General features: G+C 39.7%; 1 protein-coding gene across 2 annotated transcripts in view; it reads right to left on the bottom strand.

The window, feature by feature from the left end:
• Clic4 (chloride intracellular channel 4) overlaps window positions 1-24,806 on the bottom strand; it is a 59,200-nt gene that overhangs the window by 3,290 nt on the left and 31,104 nt on the right. Inside the window, exons 1-4 of one of the 2 annotated variants that reach the window (XM_010633656.1) lie at window positions 24,396-24,515; window positions 24,014-24,123; window positions 12,882-13,007; window positions 8,145-8,251 (exon numbers count right to left, since the gene is read on the bottom strand). In XM_010633656.1, coding sequence (XP_010631958.1) covers window positions 8,145-8,251; window positions 12,882-13,007; window positions 24,014-24,123; window positions 24,396-24,500 — 448 coding nt within the window. In that variant the 5' untranslated portion in view covers window positions 24,501-24,515. Of the gene's footprint in view, window positions 1-8,144; window positions 8,252-12,881; window positions 13,008-24,013; window positions 24,124-24,395; window positions 24,516-24,806 lie in introns of those variants that run through there. The other variant, XM_033767374.1, reaches the window with a different exon arrangement.

A 24,806-nucleotide genomic window follows, 5' to 3' on the forward strand; every position in this document is an offset into this window, starting at 1 on the left:
CGTTACCAAAAAAAAAAAAAAAAACAAACCCTATGTGTCGTGCACTTACTCTGACACTTGGCTCCACAGAACAAGTTGGACAAGGTCCCTGGCTCATGGCTGTTCAAGTAAACAAAAACGACCCTCCCAATTTCAGTGTGTGGCACCTGTGAAATCTTGTCAACCACTAAATGCCTCATATATGAATATATGGTCTGACAGTTGATGTTTCAACTGCACGAGAGTGGGGAAAAGTCAACTGCATTAACACACCTAAGGAAGAAATTTTCAAAAGGACAAGAGATTATACTCTTCAATTTTAAGTCCTGTTCCACCAGAACCTTTGGATTTATCACTAAGAAATGTCTGCTAAGAAAGTAGTTAGATACTATTACCTGTACAAACAATCCGAACCGAAAGGTTGGGGTTTGGGAATTTTTATTATGTAAGAAGCCAAGAATAGCACCATCTTACTTTTCTGTTTGTTTGTTACTGGAGATCGAACTTGGGACCTTGACTTGTGAGGCAGGCGACAGCATCACTGAGCTAAATCGCTGGCCCCTATCACCATCTTAATATCAAAAGCACAAAGATGGCTGGGGATTTAGCTCAATGGCACCGTGTCTGCCTTGCAAGTGCAAGGTCCTGAGTTCAATCCCTGGTACCCACCCCCCCACCCCCGCCAAAAAAAAGCAAAGTCAGATTAGAGAGTTTGATTCACCATACTGAGTTGGGTGCCTCTCTAAGAGCCAAGTCAATGGTGCTATGATTGTTAAGTTTCAAAGAGAAGGGCCAGGGATTCAGCTCAGTGGTTCTGATGCCTTCCTCGCAAGGACAAGGTCCCAAGTTCACTTCCCCCACAAAAAAAACTTTCAAAGAGAAGTGTGAGCCACCACTCTACATGCAAAGTTACAGGTAATATATTAGCAGAGAGCAGGAATGTTGATAAAAAGGAATATGAAATAACAAGGGAGAGATCTTCAATTATCCCATCTTCTTTATTTCTCAATTTACCTTCCTCCATGCTCTTAGTATAGATGAGTTCACCCCAATAATCATAGTACCTCTCAAAAAGAAAGTTAAATATGACTTCATCTATGACAACCCGAGTAAGTTTGAATAAAGCTGAATCTTTTAAAGGCAAAAGTAAAGCTTTAATGTTGCCCATCAGATAATTCAACAGCAACATAACTAGGTCCTAACCTAACAGCTTTCTTTCAAATTGTTCCCATTCGTTGTTTACAGGAATTCAGACAGCTGACAGAAGGATGGAAGGCTTGGCCATGTCAGGGGTTAGAGGCACAAGAAGGAATGAATGGAGTTTAGAGGCACTTAGTTAAAAGTCAACAGGGTTCAAGCCGGATGTGATGGCACACGCCTATAATCCCAGCACTTGGGAGGCTGAGGCAGGAGGATCACTGTGAGTTCGAGAACAGCCTGGGCTACATACATAGTAAGTTCCAGTTCAGTCTCAACTATGTAGAGACCCTGTCTCAAAAAAAAAAAAAAAAAGTCAACAGGGTTCAGGAGCCAAGCGTGAATATGAAGGAAGAGAGACAGAGGTTTTCAGCAACATATAAACTGAGCCCAAATGGCATGGCAAGTCTTGCACTAAGCACTGTTGAATTTGCTGTTGAGTAAGACATAAAAAGTTCCTATCCTCAGACAATTTAAACCATGGGAAGTGAAATAGTGACATGAAGTTAGTCAACAAACTCCCAAGAGGAGCCAGGCGTGGTGGTGCACGCCTGTAGTCCCAGCACTTGGGAAACTGAGGCAGGAAGATTGCTGTTGAGTTTGCCAGCCTGGGCTACACAGTGAGTTCCAGAGCAGTTTGAACTACATAGTGAGACCCTGTCTCAAAAAAACAAATAAACAAACAAACAAACAAACAAAAACTCCCAAGAGGAACGCTGATGCCATTTACTGAGACATTTATTTTCCTAAGGAAAAGCAGATTTGGGGGCTATGGAGTGTGTACAGTTTAAAAGATAGGCTTGAGGTGCCTGTAAGACAATGGAATAGAGATGCACACTAGAAAGTTGGGTGTCGGTGTCTGGAATGAGGAAGCTCTGGGAATACAGCGAAATGTAGTGGAGTGGACAGGCAGAAGTTCCGCGGCAAGAAGCCCTAAGAACACGGGGCCAGGAAGTTAGCTCAGTGGTTCCAGCACCTATCTCACAAGCACAAGATCATGAGTTCGGGGAGAAACCCTAAGAACACCAAAAAGAGGGTGGGAAAGGGCTTCCAGAGAGGATTACACCCTCCAGTTCATTGAGTTAGAAATGCCCTCAAATGCCATCCAGTCTTTAACACAAGGCAGATTCTCGTAATGTTCTACACATCATGAGATTCCTCTATTACACAAAAACATAACTGATTTTTATGTTTAGTTTTTGTTTTGAGACAGTCTTGCTAAAGTTTTTTGCAACAAAAGTCAATCTTTATTGAAAAAGGCAGTATTAGTATTAATACAGAACAATTTGTGACAATAAATGTGACTAAGAATTTTAAATCTGAGCTAATCTACTTATCAGAGAATGCAGAGCCAAGGGATGCCTTTAACACTGGAAGAAGATGCCAACGTGAGCTTTTAAAAAGTACCAAGAGAGGGCCAGGGATTTAGCTCAGCGGTTCGGTGGCCTGCCTTGCAAGTGCAAGGACCTGAGTTCAATCCCCGGTGCCAAAAAACAAAAACCAAAACAAAAAAGTACCAAGAGAGCTACATAAAGAACAATACTTAAAAATCATTTGGGGGGAGGGTTATTTTCTATTCAGTCACAGCCCACCAGGGGCACAGTCTTAGGTCTGCCCCACTGACCTGTCACTGCCCACCAGCCTGCACGAGGGCCCAAGGCCCACCCTGCCCAGGGAGCTGCCTGCCCTCCTGAGATGCACCAGAGCCCCTGGGTAGATCGCACTCCTATGTCTTGTCATCCCGAGTGACTACACTGTAGCCCTATGGACTAAGGCATGGTTTATCCACAGGTTTCCCATTCTGCAAATGCAATAAGATTCAGGAAGAGAAACAAACCCTAGAAACACGCAAGACTGACTTTCAAGTTTCCACACAGACCATGCCCTCCCCCGCTCAGCTCAGCACCTAGTGTCCTCAGAAATCTGCCAGCCTTTGGGAAGCTCAGGTGGAGTCTGGCTAAACTTAAGTTGCCCAACTGTAGGACTGTGGGTGTGCACCAGCACATCCAGCACAACTGATTTTCACAGTGATCTCATAACCAGAGATTTATTATTCTGATTGTAGTTTTTTATTGTTTTTGGTTTGTTTTGTAAGACAGGGTCTCCCTATGTCCAAGCTGGCCTCAAACTTGCAGGATCCTCCTGATTCAGCCTCCTCAGCCTGGGATTACAGGCGTGCACCTGCCACACCCACCTGGAGTTTGTAGATTATTCTGAATTTTCTACATACATAAAAAAATACTCTTCGGTACGGCCCCCGAAGTAGGCACTTACCTAGCATGCATGAGGCCCTGGGGCTAACACCCAGCACAACGATGAGTGAATGAATGAAGTCAAATATACAAAAATATTCGTACTTGACTACTATTATAGTTTTGCCAGAATTGAGGAATGAGGTAAATAAAGCACTAAGTGTCGTTATAAAATACAGCTAAAATGTCTTTTAAAACCTAAAGAACTGGCAACAGTTTTAACGTGCGTAAATACGACTGTAATGTGCTAGTGCACGTGATGGGTAATAGGATCATAGATGCATACACAACTTTTATTAATAAAAGGTCACACTAACTAGAGCTAAGATCATGCTAATTTACTTTTAAAGAGAAAACAAACAGTAGAGGGCACTGGAACTCAGTAAAATGAAGCTAAAGTACAAAGTCAACTCAACTGGAATGGGACAGATGACAAGGAATCAAGCCATTTAAAAATTAAAAATTGCCAGATGTGGTTATGCACAAGGGAGGCTGAGGCAGGAGGATCACACTGAGTTTGAGGCCAGTCTGGGCTACATAGCTCAAGGCCAGTCTGAAATATAGAGAGACTCTGTCTCTAAATTTATTAGTTAATAATAGTTAGAAATGTAAAGCAATAAATTTAACCTTGCATCAACCGCATGTAAGCCACTGATAATGCATACTGCTAACATAACTAAACTATGCAATCTGAGAAATTGGTTAGTAGAGGACGTAACAAAAAACTTTTCATGGTTATACTTAAAAGGAAAAAATAAAAAAGAAAACAGAATCTCAAGATTATTGAAAACAAAGGATGAATTAGTTTGACATAAGTTTTATATAACAGTAAGGTATGGCCACCAAAACAGGTACTAAGAAATGCCAAAAACCATGCTACTCAACATTTCAAGGCCACCACAAGGAATTTGGAGCTAGTTAAAGAAAATGTGAGGATTAACCACTAGAAGGCAGCAGCAGGCCATGAGAAAGTAGCCCCTTGTCTTGAAATAAGTGAGGAGCACTATTATTTCCCAATACTCTTGACACTGAAGTTATATTAAATTTATTTCTATGCTTTCTAACTCTCCAACAAGCATGCATTTTTATATGATTTGAATGAGTAAAATTCAAAGCAGAAAACAGTAAATGAACCATGAGCATTTCCACTGTGCAATTCATAATGAAAACAATAAAGATTACTTTAAAATTATGAACACTTCACATGACTAAAACCAAATTTCACAATTACTGCTACTTTTAATAAGGGAAACCTTCCACAATTTTTAATAGCTAGGCTACATATGGAGTGGCTCACATAAAATGAAGAGGGATTAAAATGAATGAGTATTTAGAGATGTTTAAGTACACAATGTAATTTCACAGTCATGATTGTGAACAACCATCCCCACCCCATTTTCCTGAGAGAAAGACAGGACCAGTGAGAGACTGGGAAGCCACCAAGGGGGTTAGGGAGGACACATGAATAAAAAGGAACTAATAATCCTCACCTGTAGGTTACTGGTCTCCGTTTAAAAACAAGAATTTAGATATTATGAAATAAGCCTGAAAAGTACATAGTGGCAGATTTCAGCAACGGTAAAATAATTTTTCTCTTAAAATATAAATACCAACAGACTAGTTTTATTTGGGAGCTCAGCAAATTACATAAATTATGAAGCCACAGAACTGAAAAAAACTTAGGGGATGCCTAATCCAACCCTATAAAAGTAATTGCTTATTAATTTCTCTTTTAACGCTTAAAAGGTTACAAACTTATTCCCAGTCAACTTGGACCTGTTTGTTATCAAAGGAATTTTGCTTGCTTGCTTTTTCCTTCCATCTATCTCATGTATCATCAGTTTCTCTTCATTTTCATCTTTAAATCTTATTTACTTTGTATTCCAATCTAAGCACTGGTCCTTGTTTCACTTTGACGAACACAAAGCTAAAGCATCCAGGCATCTAATCCATCCCTTAGAATTAGACCCTAAAAGATCTTGTCCAAAATAGGGCTGGGATGTAGCTCGGTGGTGGTGCACTTGCCTAGTATGCATGAGACCCTGGGTTTAATCCACAGTACCCCTCTAAATGTCTAAATATACTGAATTTTATATTTAAAAGGCTGATAAAAACTAATCAGTCTGTCTACTGATTTACTATGTAAAATTATAAACCCATCTCTATGTAACATATCAGTATTTGGGTGAATAAGGAGATGGAGGACCAGGGGATTTAGCTCAAGGTTCTGCCGCCTGTTTCACAAGCTCCGGACCCAAGTTTGATTTCCCGGTACCACACCCCCCAAAAAAGATGGATTACCATCAGTAATCTTTTAGGTTTAATAAAGTTATCTATTTACACTAAGCAGACAGAGAAAAAGACCTGCAAGGAACATACATAAGGGACACCCATTAAGCTCCACAGTGATCTGGAATAATGTTTTCTAAAGTCTCATGGCGGTAACAGGTCCCTGGAGGGGGAAGTTGCTTGGCAACTGGGATTCTTATTTACCAATAGGCAATTTAATATAACGCCTCCTAAGTTATGCACTGTGAAATCCACTATGCTGTTTGTTCTTATTGGTAATAGCATTCTGAAGACAGTAAGCGTAGGTGGCTACTTAAGGCTGTAACAAACTGATGGAAGAAAATAGAATCCACAGTTATACTTAAGTGAGTCACTTTTTCCTCCCCAACTCTCACCCCTCACAGCAAAAGCAGAGTCGTTCTATTCCCTTTTCCTCTCCATGAAGGGTCAGAAGATATTTCAACCACCATCCCCCACCCTCAAAAGCCACACAGAGAAACAAAAACCTTAACTTTAAGAGAGCTCAAAGAATAGTGCAGCAAGGATCTGGGCATAAAGGGCAGTTTTATGAAGAGAGCCGCCGGTCTGCATGAAAGCATGCACCAGACGAGACGCTGCTGTGGGAAGGAAGGGGGTTCGCCGTAACCATTCGCCTGGTGTTAGATTGCTTGGACAGAAACATTAGTCAGAAAAAAAACCAATTACTGAAGAAAATTGCTTCCAAACCAAGGGAGCTACTGGAACACATTATAAATAGATGTAAGCCAGGCCTGGGCACTGAAACTTTTCCTTTTTCCCTTCACTGTAGAAAAACATTTCCCAGGCCTTGAATGTAGCTCAGTGGTGCCACGTCTGCCTTGTGCAAGGTCCTGAGTTCAATCCCCTGTACCAAAAAAGGAGCAAAATACACTGAAAACCAATACTAAATTATAAAATGGTGCAATTTAAAAATTAATAATTAAAAAAAACACACTGAATAGCTTGGCAATTTGCCTAATGGAACCACATAAGGAGAGGAGCAAGTGTTTCTCTTGGCGGGGCGGGGGGTGATTTGAGAGAGGGTCCTGTTATGTAGCCTAATCTGGTCAAGATCCTCCTGCCTCATCCTCCTAGGTGCTAAAACTATAGGCGTGGACCACCACACCTAGCTAGTATTTCACTTTAAAAAAAAATGCAACAACAAAAAAATAGTTGTTCCTGCTTAACCAGCACTATCCTCCCCACCCCAGTATGTATTCTTATTCCTTTGTTGCTATGAACATGTATAAACCCACACAAACTACTGAATTGTCTAGAACTACTTTTAGGAGCTAGCATTTTTGGTTATTTCTGTAAATTTAAAACACTACCACTCTCTCTACACTGTTTTGCTTAACATTCCAGAGGAAAAGGAGAAATCACTGAATGGTGTAGTTAAGACAGGCTATTGTAAGGGATTGTTTTCAAGGAAATGTTCCCTTCACAACACATGAATTTGGTAAATGAAATAAAGCATCTTTTTTTTTTTTGGTACCAGGGATCGAACTCAGGTCCTTGAGCTTCTTAGGCAGGCGGCAGCACCACTGAGCTAAATCCCTGGCCCATAAAGTATCTTTTAATAAATTAAAAAATGGCATCTGTACTAAATAATTCTCACATGGATATATGACCTGAAACAAACATTCTACTTTTATGAGGGGAATTTGAAGGGTTGAGTCTAATTAATTTCGGAAAGCAACTCCAAAAACTGCTCTTTGAGGATAATTAGTTCAAAAAAATCACTCACACTGATTTGAGGCTGCTGGTGTGCAACAATAAACAAAAGATGTAATAACAGCTTAGGTCAGGCTAAATCAAATGTATTTCAAACCACAACCACATAACCATTATTGTTTATTCATCCCTAATTCTCTGCATAGCTCCATTCATAGTAACTTCTCAAAAGCATGTAACAGCTTCACTCACTAAACATCAGTAATGGGCCACTAGCTAGAAACACATCATCAATGTAATGACTTACCCCAGTTTATCACCAAATCTCTAATCAACTCTGAAAGGTTTTTTTTTGTACCAAGGATTAAATTCGGGTCCTTATGCTTGCAAGGCAGGTGCCGAAACCACTGAGCTAAATCCCTAGCCCTCATCAACTCTGAAAGACAGTATGGGGTGTCTGTTTGTTTTTGGGTACTCAGAATGGTGGCATATGTCTAGAATCCCAGCAGCGGGGAGGCTGAGGCAGGAGGATCAGAGATCAGCCTAGGTTACACACTGAATTCAAAGCCAGTCTGAACTATAATAGTAAAACGCTGTCTGAAAAAAACAAAAACAAAAATACTTGGAGTAATCTCTAGACTTCAAAGTAGTCATGTATAATCACTGTCATAATAATAATTTTTCATTGTTCAGGTGTTTTGTAGTAACACCAATTCAATATTTTTTGGTTTTTACCTTCATTTGCCTCTGGCCTTGAGTTCTTGATATAAGCAGAGAATTTGGCAAAGATGTCCATTCCGGCAGTATTTGACTCTGGGTGTTTTGGTGAAAGCTTTAAGTACCTAAATAGAAAAAGAGATAATGGATTAGAGATCTTTCAAAGATGCATTAGCATATTCACCCAACCAACAAACCATTTATGCCAACAGTTACTAGACAGCCTCTAATAATTACTATTCTAAGAAATGCCATCATCTGTTTTCTATGACATTTTTAAATACACTTTTTCCCTTAGGAAACAAAGCTGTATATTTAGTACTTTGTTCACATATTAAATATTCTCGGCAACTGAAGGGCATCTGAACTCCACCCTCCGCTTGATTTTTAGAATGCTAGGAAGGCAGTTCGCTTGTTGAGAGATTTGTGCCAGGCCAACCCGCATCTGAGATCTCTCAAGCAGTGCTTGTCCAGGACTTTCTGTGATGATGGCAGTGTTCTTCACTGTTCGTTAGAGCAGCCATTAGTGCCATGGAGCTACGTGAGTACAAACATAAGTGAATACAATTAAATAAAACTAAAAATTCACTTCTCAGTTGCACTGGTCACATTTCCAGTACTTGGTCATCACTGGACAGCAGCCAGACCCTTAGTATGCCATGCACTGAGCAAGCCTTGCATGCAGCACCAGTGACTGATGGCTGGAAAATGGACCGGGTTGCTCAAGCGTCTTGATCACCCAAAGCAGTGTGAGGGCGGAAACAGTAGGACAGAGACCACGCACAGTGAGGTGCTTCTCTGGTAATCTGTCTGTCCTGCTAAACAAGTTTCCAAAACTCTTTCTTCTCAACCATTATTTAGCTTTACATACACTTTTCTAATTAAGCAACTTAACCATAAAAAAAAAACCTTCAGAAAGGCAGGCCTGAATTTCATGTCACTTATATATTCATTATTCACGCATATATTTATTTTTACACTTATTAAGTATTTACTATATTCCAGGCAGTGTACTAAGTGTTGGAGATATAATCATGAGCACAAAGCATAGTTGCAACTTTAAAAATACGTAAATATTCCTAGTGCAAGGACCCAAGTTTGATCCCAGGTACAAATAAAAACCGTAATGTTCTAGCTAGAGTCCTATTTTGGTGAACAGATAAGAATAAAGATTTGCAAGAAAGGTGGCACATGCCTATAATCCCAACACTCGGGAAGCTGAGGTAGGAGGATCACCACAAGTTTGGAGGCCATCCTGGGCTACATAGTGAGTTCAAGGCTGGCCTGAACTACACCAAAATCCTGTTTTTGCCGTTATTTATTCACACAAACATGTTCTATTTGCTTACGGCCAAAATCACACAGAAACACTAGATCCCAATCTACCAACCTGTACAAATTTCTGCCTCTTTTCAAACTATCAAGAAACAAGAAGGCTTTCCCAGCAGCATAGGTTGGGGATTAGCAATAGGTAAAGACTTCCTAGAGCAGTGGTGGCGAACCTACAGCAAATGTTTTTTTGTTTTTCTTTTAAAACAAAAGAAGCTAATGTGCGAGTTGTTTGTTCTAAACTAAAACCTCAGTATTCAGGTTGAATTGCAGTGCGGGCACTTTGAGATAAATAAGTGGGTTTTGGGTTGCGCTTTGGACACTCAGCTATAAAAGGTTCACCATTACTATCACTGTCTTGGAGAGAAAGAGCAGTGAGTGAGACAGGAAGGTCTCAGAGAACAACAGAGGAGAGAGCAAGGGACATCAGCAGCAGCTCGGGAAACACTTCCTCCCACTCCTCAAGAGGCTGAGCTGTTCTGTCAACATTCCGCACTGCAGCTGCAAAGTCCACTGAAGGAGAGGCGCAGCACCTCCAAACGTGCAGTTCCAATATGCACATAAATCAAGGAAAACCTTGCCTGTGCTTTCAAAGCATTCACTGAACTGTTCCAAAATTCACCTGCTTATCACAAAAACTATCTTTGACTTCTCTCCTGTCCTTCCTCTAAACTTGATTTATCTTCCAATTTTGTACGCACTGAAGACAGCCTCAAATAAAGACTTCCTTTTAGAGAATCTCAACCCACTGAAATGAAAGAGCAGAAAACAGGAAACACGCTTTTAATGTCCAGTGAACCTGGAACTCCAGGTGTAACGGCACTAACTGTGAGATCATGGACAAGTTATGTGGATTACTCCCCTTTGTGACACCTCTGTGAGGACTGACATCATCCACAAAACAGTGTGCGGCACAGAACCGTACTTGAGCATTACTGGTAACAGCACAGGCACTAGTAACATCTAAATAACCCCTTCCATGTGAAGTAAAGCCTTTCAGACACTCTTCAGAATATAAACCACAGCATAAAAAGACAAATTCCTGAGAATTTCGCTCTTTGTGAACACTTTTCATCTCTGATTATAGTGTCTATGAATTCGCCCAAATTGGGCTGAAATTTCTATTAAGAAGTATTACTTTCTAGGCCAGGCGTGGTGTTGCACGCCTGTAATCCCAGCACTTGGGAGGCTGAGGCAGGAGGATCACTGTGAGTTCGAGACCAGCCTGGGCTACATAGTGAGTTCCAGGTCAGTCTCAACTACATAGTGAGACCCTGTCTCAAAACACCAAAAAATAAATAAAACAAACAAACAAACAAACAGTATTACTTTCTATATAGAGATGTTCACTTTGAAGGTCCAATTAAAAACAACATCTTAGAGAACACTGGAGGGCCAAGAACCCAGAACATTTTGATGTTAACTCTATTTCCTCCAAGAAAAATAACAAGAAATAATAAAATTTTTGATTTGTTGTTATTGCTGTTGAAGACTAATAACATGAGGGAATGTCCATTTAACTAAAGTGGTATGTTTATTATGAGCCCACTAATTTTAAAAACTTAAAATACAGTTGGAAAAATTCAGACAATAACCACTTCAGTCAATGCTTTAGAACAAAAGTTTCCCTCACAGAAAACGAGTGAGTCAAACTGCTTCTTTACATATGAGTTAATGTCCATATAAGGATCCATGGGTACATGAGCAGATCACTTTTTTTTTTCCCAGTACCAGGGATCTAACTCAGGACTGTGCACTTGCGAGGCAGGCATGATGCCAATGAGTTAAAACCCTGGTGAGCAGACCACTTTCAATCAGGGTCAGAGGACAAGTTGACAAATACAGAGTTCTCCTCACAGCTGATAGAAGAAAAAAAAAAAGAGATCTTTTTTGTAGGCTTTTTGTTGAACAATCTTCTAAAAGTCATTCCCACTAAGTTGAATACATGTTCCTAATAGTTCCTTACTGGTGTGTAAGCCTTCACATTTTCTAAGAAGTTCTGGTTTCATTTACTGCTATTCTAAATATATGCCTATCCTAGAGGAAAAATTAAGATACCAAGGTTTTTGTTGTTGCTTTTTCTAGTATGTAATGGAGACTGCGTTTGCAAGGCAAGAACTCTACCACTGAGCAATAACCCTAACCCTAAGATACAGTGGTATTAATGCTGGTCTGGACTCACTTTATTGGAAATAAAAGAAGATAGGACTCCTAGAAAAGAGATGAAAAAAGTCAGGCACTTAAAAAGGAAAGCAGGAGACAAACTTTCTAATTAGTATAAAAACAGGTGGAGAGAACACAATTTCAGGTTGAGCCCAAAACTGCTAACCAGCCAGGAATTCTGCTCACAGCAGACAATAGGCTGGTGGGAGACAAGGCAGGGTTCCTCATGCTTCTCCTGCCACCATCCTGCCCGCCTTTCCTAATCCTGCATATCACGCTCCAGCCATTCTTCTAGGTCACCAAAAGAAACAGTTACTCAAAATGATTGTCTGCCCTAACACACCTCCTCCCTAATCCCGCCAGCCCTCCTTTCCTTCCTAAGTAAGACTTACTCAAGTGCTGCCCCCATCTAAAGCCTTTCATTATACCTCATCCCCACACGACTCTCCACTCATATCTCACTGTGCTTTTTGAGGGCAGGAACCATCTTATTCAGTATATCTGGTCTGTCTTTTACCCCAGTGAAGGAATAAATGAATGCATGGATGAATATTGAGCAACTAATTTAGGGCCCTCTCCCATGATAATCCCATTCATAGCATAAATATCTGGACATGGAGGTTCCATGAAAGTCATATTTAGGCAGCAGGAAAAGCTTGGGTCAGAGGAAAAGAAACATGCTATTCTTTAAGATAAGGAAACCAGAAAAACCTACAAGTAATAATGCTCTGAACCAATACCAAGTTTGTAATAGTATGCAAATTTATGTAGCAACCATTACAGTGCACTTGAAGATCTGACACTTCTCAAAGAAGTGGGTAAATATGAACCCTAAGGATAGAGTGTAAAAACGCAATTCCCCTGGACTCAGACTGTACTTTAGAAAGTTACCTTTCAGATTAAGAGCAAATCCCACAGCTCAGGGTACCACTCGCCGGCTCCGACATTCAGGCTGCTTCAGGGACCCTTGTCTTTTCCATCCTTTCTCTTTCCTGAACCCTCTCACTTTGGGACTAACTGCCCACAAATAACCAGATCTTTCTAATCTATCTCAAATATTCTAAACCTGCTTTTGCCATGTTATTTCAAGTTTAGGCTCCTACCTTTGCTACCACGGCCTATACCCCAGCAAGAAGCCAATTATGACTAGCATTAACTGTAAGGAACCTAGAGCAAGGCCCTGGCCAATTTAAGGTCTGTAAAGACAAGCCAAAGCTTCAAATACGCAGCAATATTTCCAAGCGTATTTTATTTGATACTCACTTGGGAGGGCATAAGACTTCTTCAAGAAATTCCTCAATCTTATTGACATCTGTTTTGACTTCACTGTTGAACGTTATAAACGGTGGGTGGGTTCCGGGAGCCAAGTTCTGCAGGTCTGCGGGCTTCCTGTTAGGCAAAAGAGTGGTCAAAATGAGATTTTTTTTTTATGCTAAGAGGGAACAATACTTTGATTCTCAGAGTGGTTCTAGACTTTAAAAATTGAGCATGAATAAAACAATGGTATTTTTTTTCAGTAAGTATAAGAAGCTGTAAGAGTATGCTAACAAGAAGCAAATCTCCACAAAGTATATAATCTATGGTAAGACAGTGAAGAGCCTTTGTCAACTAAAAGACAAAGTCTTTCATTTTCATTCTAAATTTAAATAAGGTGCTTATTAGAAATGGCTGAGGAGGAGGAGGGAAGAAGACTTGGGAAAGTCAGCCTCGGCTTAAATTCTGCTACCAGTTATCGTGACTCCACCTACGACGGACGTCAAGTGTGCGTACTCCTCAGGCTTCCTTCCTAGGTAAGGGAGAAGAGAGGCCAACTCTCACAACCCTCTTCACCGTAAGTTTCCAAGTCCTGGGCTACCGTCTCTCTTCACAGCAGCCCACCCTCATGCCGTATTCCTTTTCCTACATGTATTGGCCCAAATCTGCACTACAGAACCTGTTTCTTTTCCTAAAAAATGTAGGGCTGGGGCTTTAGCTCAGTGGTTCTGCCAGCTGCCTCACAAGAGCAAGGACCTGAGCTCGATCCCTGGTACCAAAAAAAAAAGTAGTTTTGCTATCATTAAAAAAAAAAAGAGATTTCAAATCCTGGTGCTCTCTTCCCATTTTCAAAGCCTGGAACAAGGAAAAAGATTAATATCAAAATTACTTTAACATAAAAGATAGCATAAGTAAAAAGCAACTCAAGGTGGATAAAGTATTATATAGAGCAAGAAAGGCTTAAAATCTGTATTATGCAAGAATTTTGGCCTGGCGTGGTGGGGCACACCTTATATAGTCCCAACAGGAGGATTGCTGCAAGTTCAAGGCCAGCCTGGGCTGCACAGTAAATTCAAGACCAGCCTAAACTAAAACAGCAAAACCGTCTCAAAAAAACAAAAAACGAAAAAAGAAAACACTAAGCTTTTTAAAAAGCACTGTAAAGCCGTGCATGGTGGCGCATGCCTATAATCCCAGCACTAGGGAGGCTGAGGCAGGAGGATCGCTGTGAGTTTGAGACCAGCCTGGGCTACATAGTGAGTTTCAGGTCAGTCTCAACTACATAATGAGACCCTGTCTCAAAAAAACAAAAAATAAAAATAAAAAATAAAAAAGCACTGTAACAATATACATCACTTCAAAGAACTTCCTCCCCCATTATAACCCATAAAGCAATTTATCTTGGTTTTCAGATTAGGTGTCCAGCCTGCCTTTTCCTTCCTGGCCACAAATGCACAGAATTTGAATAAAAGAAATCTTTAAGTGCTTCATGAAGGTCCAATACACCTAGAACAGAGGTGATCCTACATCTCTACTTGGCAAAGCTAACATTTTCTCCTGCTCTTATTCATTCATAGTCTCTCTGACTCTATCTTTCAATTTAGGTTTGAGGAAGGGTTCTTCTTTTATGAGTACACTGTGTGTGTAGAGGGGTGTTTTGAAGTAGGGTCTCACTATGTAATTCAGGCTGGTACTTAACTCACTATGTAGCCTTGGACTCACAAAGATCCTCCTGCCTCAGCCTCCTGAGTGCTGAAATTACAGACATGCACCACCACACCTGGCTTTTTATTATTACAATTTTAATCAAAGACTATGATTATTTGATTAATCCAAACTTTATAAACTTTTTTTTGGTACCAGGGATCAAACTTGGGACCTTGTGCTTGTGAGGCAGGCAGCAGAACCACTGATCTAAATCCCTGGCTTAATCCAAATTTTATAACAAAGAGGTCTTCCTCTTCCCAACCTCTAGAGCCTCTCTTCCAAACCAAACAAAAATAAGACATTTTCTAGCAACGTCTAGAAGAATCTAAGCTCCTTGCCAAGTGCGGTGATGCACAACTGTAATCCCAGAATTCAGGAGGCTGATGTGGGAAGGACTGCTGAATTCAAGGCCAGCCTAAACTATATAACGAAACCCCATTTCAAAAACAACAATAAAAGAACCTAAGCTCCAAAAGGGGACTCTGAAAGTCAAGGTCTAGCTTGATTTCCAACTCTCATTCTTTCCTGAGGACCAGTCTGACACGGAGAAGATGAGCACAAAATGATGAGGATACACGAAACCTGAGGGAGGTCTTCCAGGCCCACATTCACTTAAATAGTGAGGTGAGCCTATGTAACATTACAGTCACTTCAGTTAAGCCCTCAACTCCAAGTCAGAAAAAATTCTTTTCTATTCTCTACCTCACTGATTTCTTTTGCTTATTCCTATTTATCATCCAGAACACCTGTCTTTGGTTACTATGGTTACTAAAGCCCCCCCCCCATCTCCAAGACCACAGTCAACTTTAGTCTGGAAATCGTCTACTCAGGTCCTCACTCACAGACTTTCACTTATCTCCTCCTTGACTCAGGGAGACACTACATAATGAAGAGTCTAGAAACTAACAATTCAAGATTTATATACTTACTTTCAAACCTTAAGATTTTCAACTTTAAAAAGTTAACAAAAAAGCATATCTTATAAAAGAAAGCTAATAAAACTTGTATAAAATCTAAAAGGGGCTGAGAATGTAGCTCAGCAATAGAACAGTCGCCTACCATGTGCAAATAAAAGAGAGGAAGATCCAACACACATCTTTCATGAAATGATGTCAGTAATGAGTAAGAAATTCTTTTTTTGCGGGGGGAGGTGTTGAGTCAGGATCTCACTATGTAGTTGAGACTGACCTGGAACTCACTGTGTAGCCCAGGCTGGTCTCAAACTCACAGCAATCCTCCTGCCTCAGCCTCCTGAGTGCTAGGACTACAGGCGTGCGCCACCACACCCGGCTAAGAAAGTTCTTTTAAGGGCTGGGGATGTAGCTCAGTAGTAGAACACTTGCCTAGTATGAGGTCCTGGGTACAATCCTCAATATGAGGGGAAATAAAGGTTCTTTAGTACTGTCGTGTAAAAAATGTGGGAACACTTGGAAAAATAATTTCCTTATTCCAAAGTCATAAAACTATCAACATTTTTTATAACAAAGTCAATTAAGTATAATGTAGAAACAGAAGTCTTTCCTTTTACTTTTTTTTTGGGGGGGGTGGGGGACAGGGATCAAACTCGGGACCTTGTGCTCTGCAAGGCAGTTGGTGGAACCACTGAGCTAAATCCCCGGCCTTACAAATAATTTTTTTTATGAACAGGGCAGAAGAGGATAGAGCGGCAGAAGACTAAACTCAATACTTTAACTCATGGAAGCCAGGCGTGGTGGCACACACCTGTAATCCTAGCACTTAAGAGTCTAAGGCAGGAGGATTGCCTCGAGTTCAAGGCCAGCCTGGGCTACACAGTGAGTTTGAGACCAGCCTAAATTACATAGCTAGACCCTGTTTCAAAAAAAAAATAAAATAAAAGCAAAAATAAACAAACAACAAAAAAACCTCATGGAGCCAAGCATGGGTAGCACATGCCTATATATAATCCCAGCACTCTGGGAGGCTGAGGCAAAAGGATGGTAAAGTCAAGCCCGGCCAGGCAAACTTTGTAGAATCATGTCTCAAAATTAAAAAAAAAAAAAATCTTTAAAAGGCTGGGAATGTAGAGCTCAGTGTGAAGGGTCTGGGTTTACTCCCTAGTACAAGCAAATTAATTAATAAATAAGTAAATAATCCATGAAGGGGACTAAAATAAATAACAGATATTGCTTAAATAATTATGATAGCTTTTAAGCTTCCCAAACAAAAATATTTAATAGACAGAGAGAAAGGTGGCACAGCAGAGAATGAAGAACCAAAAACTGAAGAAAAAGGACTGGGTTAAGTCACAAACTGAATGGCTCTGCCATTTATCACTGCCAAATGAGTAAGTAACTTGCGATCTCTTTGGGTCTGGACTTTCTCATCTGTCTGGAAGACCTGCTTTGCCTGTAAAGATCAAATTAAATAGGGGCCAGGGATTTGGCTCAGTGGTTCTGCCACCTGCCTCACAAGGGCAAGGTTCCAAGTTCAACCTTTGGTACCATACACACACACACACACACTCAAACACACAAAGATCAAATCAAATAATGCAAGTGGGCCAGTTGTGGTGGCTCCCACCTGTAATCCCAGCACTCAGGAGGCTGAGGCAGGAGGATTGCTGTGAGTTCGAGATCAGCCTGGGCTACACAATGAGTTCCAGGTCAGTCTCAACTACATAGTGAGACCCTGTCTCAACAAACAAACAAAAAAATAATGCAGGTGGATATGAACTAAACAAAAGCATGCAAATGGAAGCCATTATGCTTTCAATGTCATATCAGCAAAACATTGTACTGGAGATAAGATCAGTAGTTTTAACTTTAATAGAGCTAATGGTTCATAACTGGTTATCTAGAATTAACTGATTTGTAATAAAAAAATTCTAATTAGAGAACACAGACAAGGAAAGTGAAACCAAGCATATGATTACCAATTCTCCATGAGTATTAGTGACTGATTCATCATATTTCCGCTGAAAAGAAAATACAGATTTTAAAATAAAAAAGATAATAAAAGCTGGGTGTGATGGTGCATGCCTGTAATTCCAGCACTTGGGAAGCTGACAGGAAGACTGCCTTGAATTCCTGGATACACAGTGAGACCTTGTGTCAAACAAACAAACAAAATATGAAAACAAAAAGGTGATGAAACTACTTAAATGGACAGCCATCTCAAATCCTCGTTCCAAATGAAAGCAGATTTGAGAAGAAACTTTAGTGGCTCTAAATGGGTTAGCAAACTACAAATAAATGTACAAGTTCTAACCAGTGAGGTGGTTGTCTTATAATCTGTGTCATCACGGCCTCGGGTATTCTGTTTGACCCGCAAAGACTCATTTCACAGATACTTGAAACTTAAGACAGTGAGAATTGCAGTCTGAGATAAATGAAACTCAACTGATAGACAATGACTAAAATTTTGGGGACATTTTTGGTTTACTTCATAAAAAAAGTTCAACAAATATTCAACTCATTCAAATGTTTCCTTTAACCGATGTCTAGAAAAAGCAAAGGGTACAAGCCTTTTAAATAAGGCCCTCGTTATCGTCAATGTTTGGAAGGTTTCCCCTATACTTAGCCTTATTTATTCCAGTAGTACTGTGGCCAAAATAAATTATTCTGTTCTCTTCCATTTTGTTTCTAGATATTTTTTTAAAGGAAATAAAGCGATACAAAAAAAGAAACAAATAGAGAAAAAGGAGGACCTTTAAAGGAGCAAATATTTTAATAAACTTAAGTGGCTCATTTTCAATTAAAATTTAGTTCAATATACTTGCAATAATTGGAGGACACTGAACTGGTGGCTCAGTTCTAGCCACTGCTTTTAACATGAGCATAGCACAGCTGCACAACACTGGAGTTGGCTCACAAAGATGATTATCTGTAACCGGTTAATTCTGCAAATGGAGAAAAATGTGCCAAGTATGTGAAACTGATCTTTTGAGCTCCTTTTTGGAAGTGCATTTAAAGCACAAGACATAAAGTTAACTTGCACAGATCAAAAGAATACTGGACACTATGTAAATAACCACTTACACAAAAACCACAAGGTAGTACCACAGAATCCTTTAGTTTCAGGACATTTACTCCTATTAATTATGCCTTACTAGATATGCTATTTTCTGGCTTGACTAATATTAAAGCCACTAAGCAAAAAAATTAATCACAGACTCATCAAAAGACATACACTGAGACTCCTAAATACTAAGCAGCTGTATGTTCCAGTTAAGAAAAAGGTCTTACTGACTGGATTAAATGTGGTATACAATACTGCTAATCTGTGTCTACTTCAATTTATCAATTATATCAATTTGTTGGGAAATACTTTAAAAAGAAAATAGCACCCATGAAAAGATTTCAAATATGGTTTCTAGAATTCTTAACATATTTTAATAACAGTTGTGAAGCGTATGTTGATAACAGGTTTAGAAAAGCATTCACTAATAATTTTTCTAATTCAGCTCTAGTGGTGAACCTTTGAAATCCTCTTGAAAAAATAAGAAAACACACAGCAGCAAAGTTCTTCCCTTGTGCGCACACGTATGAGAGAAATACACGCGGGATGCAGATTATATTCATCAAACACATTTCTCTTGAACTGTAGGGTTGCGCTAAGGCAGCGATGGCAAACCTTTTAGAGAAGAGTGTCCAAACCGCAACCCAAAATCCACTTACTTATTGCAAAGTGCCAACACTGCAATCAAACCTGAATACTGAGGTTTCAGTTTTAAAAAAACAACTCATACATTAATATCTTTTGTCTTCAAAGAAGAGTAAGCAGGCTGCGGATGTAGCTCAGTGGTGCTGCGCCTGCCTGGCAGACACAAGATTCTGAGTTCAATCCCCAGTACCACAAAAAAAAGAAAAGCAAGTAGCACATGTGCCATTCCTTCGCTATCACTGCTCTAGGGGCTTCACGGAGCTCAAGTCAGCACTGCAAAGGGGAAGAATGGAGATGTACACTCCTGAATGACCAGCAGCGGGAAATGGGTGACTTCTCTAAAAGCTGGCTAGCTCTGTCCCACTTAAGACTCTCTCCGTGGGCCTTTTATGCTGCTCTTAGGGAAGATCTGTGTGGAAGTGGAACTGATTTCTCAACTTACTGAAGACTATTTTAGAAGAGTGGAACTAGAGACATGGTAATGAAAGTAAACTACCTGAACACTCTGTGGAAATCAGATTTTGTTCTGCATTTGCCTTTTAAGATATGGCACAACTACCAGTATCAGTTTCATAGTAACATTTTAAATTATTGCAAAATTGATTAAATTATCACAATAATCTTCCAAAACATTATGCCATTACTATGGTAACTTACCTGTGAATGTGACTCATATGTTTACCTCTAATGCAGAAGGAAATCACTACAGACAATGCAAAGAATGAGACAGTTTCATACTGAGGTGAGAACTGGAGAATGGAAACATTTCCCAGATTTTTAAAAACTCATCTCCAACTTATTCTCTCAAGAGAATATCATGGAGGATTGTATTCACTGACAATATTGCAGGCATTATTTTTACAATAAAAAGCTAATTTCTTAAAATTATCATTTCTAGGCCAGGGATTTAGCTCAGTGGTTCAGTGGCCTGCCTTGCAAGTGCGAGGACCCAAGTTCAATCCCCGGTACCAAAAAAAAAAAAAAAAAAAAAAAATTATCATTTCTACCCCCATTTTTCAAAACCAGAAAAGTTTATCCCAACAAATACACCACATCAGCTACTTCAGGTTGGTGTCCCAGCATCTCTCATTTCTCTCATATTATCATTCTTACACTTCCTCCTTCTTTCTCTTCCCCTTGCCTACTTCCCAAGCTTATCCACAACGTTGAAAGGTTTAAGATCTAACTGTGCTGTAAAGATATGAATCTCTGATTTAGACACTCCTGGGCAAAATGAAGATGGTGAATGTCTTCAAATAAAGACCCTGACCACCTCCATGATTCTGTGAGCCAGAAGACCTCTATAAAACAATGAATTACATTCAATAAATAACAGGTCTCTAAATAGTCTGAAAATAGTAAAAAGTACCCTAAACAATACCTTCCACACAGACGACGCTGGAGACATCTTAGTCTCCCTCCCCACCTTCCTGAACTTAAATAGGAACTAACTGCCCTGGAGCTGAGGCAGCTGCCCAAAGGTGCGGGTGAGATAGATAGCAGGGTTCTTTCCCTCCGGTCAGGTCAGACTTCACTCTGATACTCCCCCTCTCCTGTGCCACGGTGGCTACCCCATTTGGTGACATGTGCCAGTACCGGTAACTGTGCTACAATTTTAATACCATCACATATGTATCTGCAGCTTTTGTTCAACTGACAGTTGATACAAATCTAAATTCTTTCTGAAGCTGGGTACTTTTTTTTAATCTAAAACTTCTTTAATACAACTGCAGCATGAATAGAAAATTAGGTTTGGAAATAACTCCTATGAAAGCATTACGGCTGCCCTGGATGCAAGCAATGGGAGATTGTTCAAAGCTTCACGAGGGACACACGAACATCACTTGAACAGTTAGTAACACAACCGAGATCCAAAGAAATAGGTGGTGCAGCACCAGCACTAGAAGTGGGCTTGTTCCTTATGGACGAAATGCCAGGCAATAACCATTTTTTAAAGCACAAAATGAGCTTCTAAATAGCTCTTAGGGGGGCTATTTCTACTGTTCTCCAGTGGTTTGTTCTGGGATCAGTACTTTTCACCGAGGAACTAGGCAATTACCATGAAAAGCAACAAACTAAGCACCACAGGTATTCTCTCCCACACAGATCTCTAGAGTCAAATGTAACATTTTAAGAATATATTATGAAAGACATTTTTTTACTACAGGATGTTCCATTCCTCTGTGACAACTCTGTTCTACACTTTTTGACCCAATGTTTATTGCTGGGAAGGTCTGAGAGGATAAAGCTTAAACTTCTAAGCAATTATCCCTGTGAAGGGGAAACTGAGAACCAGCACTAGGGGAAAGGGACTCAGCATCATGTTCTGCTTGGACACAATTCAGTCGCCCCCTAAGAAGCATTTTTAAGATATACTGGGGATCTAAGATTTCTAAAGAAAACCAAAACATACAGGATTCAGTTTGAAGTGCTCTCTACTGTTCGTTTTACACGAAGCCATAGGAAATACGCACTTGTTGACACTTTCCAGTTCGAGTCCCTGAATGCCTATTTTACACGTGTAACTTTTTATATGCAGAGTACATTACTGTCAAACATATACACATCTCCAAATATGACAATGACAATGCGTTTTGGCTGGGGATTTAGCTCAATGGTTCAGTGGCCTGCCTTGCAAGCGCAAGGACCCGAGTTCAATCCCTGGTATCAAAAAAAAAAAAAAAAGCCTTTAAAAGTCTATAAATGAAAATAAACAAATTGACTGAGATAGCCATGATGGATTCACTTCATTTTCTGGCCCAGATTCACTATTATTTGTATATAACACAATCAAGCACTGTGTTGAGCAAAGAAGGCTTTTTCAGTGTACATAAAAAGCATGGCAGTGAACTCATTTGTTCCAAGCCTAAAACAGAATAGGAAAAATTCACGTATTTTAGAACATAGTAATAATGGTGTATGCCTGGTGGCATGGTCTATTTTTAGGAGTTACATTGGGAAACTTCCTTTTTGAATCATGTAGGGAGAAGAAAGAGAGAGAGAGAGAGAGAGAGAGAGAGGGAGGGAGAGAGAAAGCAAGCAAGCAAGCAAGAAAAGTAAGAGAAGGGTAACTACAGACTTACATCATCCTTAAAATAGTCCTGCCCAATATGAACTAGGTAATGTCTTCCCAAGACCCGGTAGTTTCAAGTCGCAAAGGCTTGTTTCTACATTTGTATACCTAACTAAAGAGGTTTCTGGGGAAAAAAAAAAAAAAGCTAGAAGGAAGAATTTTGAAAGTTTTCACCACAAAAAAATGAAAAATGTTTGAGATGATAAATATTAACCTACTATAAGCCATACCAAATATAAACATGTATGGAACATGAAAGAGAGAGGAGAGGAGAGGAGAGGCAAAGGCTTGTTTCTACATTTGTATACCTAACTAAAGAGGTTTCTGGGGAAAAAAAAAAAAAAGCTAGAAGGAAGAATTTTGAAAGTTTTCACCACAAAAAAATGAAAAATGTTTGAGATGATAAATATTAACCTACTATAAGCCATACCAAATATAAACATGTATGGAACATGAAAGAGAGAGGAGAGGAGAGGAGAGGGGAGAAACTGGAAGATTTTGTGGCTTATTTCAATACATTTTAAGTCTTAAAAATATTTTTTTTCAATAGCAGTAGAAATAAGCAAAGAATAATTTTAAGGCACCAACAGAGATTCTAAAGTAACTCAACCTAGGGCTGGGGATTTAGCTCAGTGGTTCCACCGCCAACCTCACAAGTGCAAGGTCCCGAGTTGGAGCCCCAGTACCACAAACAAAGTAACTTAACCTAGAACTGGGAATTGGAGTACAGTTCACAGATAACGCTGGATGTGATGCTCATAAAGGCTAATGTACATCAATTATGCCACCCATCAAAGTGACAGCCCATCAATACTTCTCCCTGGACACTGTCCAGGACTTGATATATTTTTTAAAAATAACAGTGAACAATGCTGTGGCATGTATGTCAAAAGTTATACATTTCCACTACCAAATCCTAGATTTTCCACTGGCATAACTATTCTTAACCTTTGTTTTAAATCTCTTGGGAATGAGCTTTACCTCAGACTTAATTGATTTAAAAAAATACAAATTCCTAACATAAAGGAGCTCCTTATTTGTCAGTGTTCTTTTTAGCCCTCTCCACTCTGCTCTATGGAGAGAAGCTATAAACAACCCTTCAAATAGCAATAACAACTACAGGGCCAAGGATACCTGCTCTTACTTTACACTTACGTTTAATCAAATATGATTCAAATTGTGCTATAGAAAACTCCTTTTTATTCCCTGAAAAGTAGGTTAAATGAAATATACCACAACAATATTTAGCCTTCTAAAACTCCCACTCTTTTCTTGCAGGGTCCAGAGCACAGCTGAGGCCAAGGACTGAGAATTCTTCATTGCTCCATGTTCTCACTGGAAAATTAAAGGATTTCACTGTACTCACACACAGTAAAACCTAGCTCTGGGGGCCAGGTATTAGCTCAGTGGTTCTGCCGCCTGCTTTGCTATCGCAAGGTTTCAAGTTCAATCTCTGGCACCAAAAAACAAAACTTAGCTCTGGATGCTGTTCATGAAATTTAAGGTAAATATAAAATAGTTGCAAAAATGACTGAAAGGCCACATGCAATTTACTAACGCTGAAAATTGTACAGAATATTTATACAAGTTAAATCTATCCAGAAACCAGCAGAATTTTAATAAAATATATTTTCTTTAGATCAAGTCTAAGTGAAGGAGAGGAAGAGGATCAAACTGAAAAGATAATGAAGTCTATACAATCAACTTTGACTGATCCCAAACTGCAACCATGTCTTACCTTTTCAGGTCAACAGTTGTGACACTAAACACAACACCTTTGAGCCAAAGAATCATGAAGAGCCTCTGGGAAAAGGGGCAGTTTCCTATGCTTTCACCATCACTGCCAGCCTGCAAAACAGAATTAAACATTAAGAAAAAAGGTCTAAATGATGCCCCTGAAAACAACAGAAGTTTTTTGTTTTGTTTTGTTTGGGTACCGGGGATTGAACTCGGATCCTTGCGCTTGCAAGGCAGGCCACCGAACTGCTGAGGAGCTAAATCCCCGGCCCAACAACAGAAGTTTTTACAAATTTTATCAAGTGTACTACAAGACAGGAAAAGGTGCTTTGTGGAAAGAAGGGTAGAAAGCCAGCTTTTTACTACTTTGGTCTTTTACTTGCCTTATAATATTCTGAGAAATAAGCAGTCCAGCACAGTGGTGTCCAAGAGAACGCTCTGCCATGACCGGGAGAATCTGTATTACCATTGTCCAGTGTGGTGACCATTAGTAATATCTAGCCCGTGAGTACTCAAAATATGGCTTTCTCCAATGTCCCCAATTTTTTGTTTATGTATCTCTAATTTAAATAGCCACATGTGGCTGCTCTGACCCAGGGAATACTTAAGTCTACCGTGAATTTTATGAGATATACAAAACTAGGTCTTAATCTGACAGTACTCTTCATAAAGTAATACAAAAAGGAAACTTGTAGATGTGCCTGCCAACCCAGCTCACATTCAACAAAAAATTCATTATAAATATTGCCTATCCCATTCCTTCAGGGAGCCAAAAAAAAAAAAAAAAAAAAAAA

Source organism: Fukomys damarensis, unplaced genomic scaffold (assembly GCF_012274545.1).
Source record: "Fukomys damarensis isolate Sample0158 unplaced genomic scaffold, DMR_v1.0_HiC HiC_scaffold_23, whole genome shotgun sequence".
NCBI classification, from domain to species: domain Eukaryota; kingdom Metazoa; phylum Chordata; class Mammalia; order Rodentia; family Bathyergidae; genus Fukomys; species Fukomys damarensis.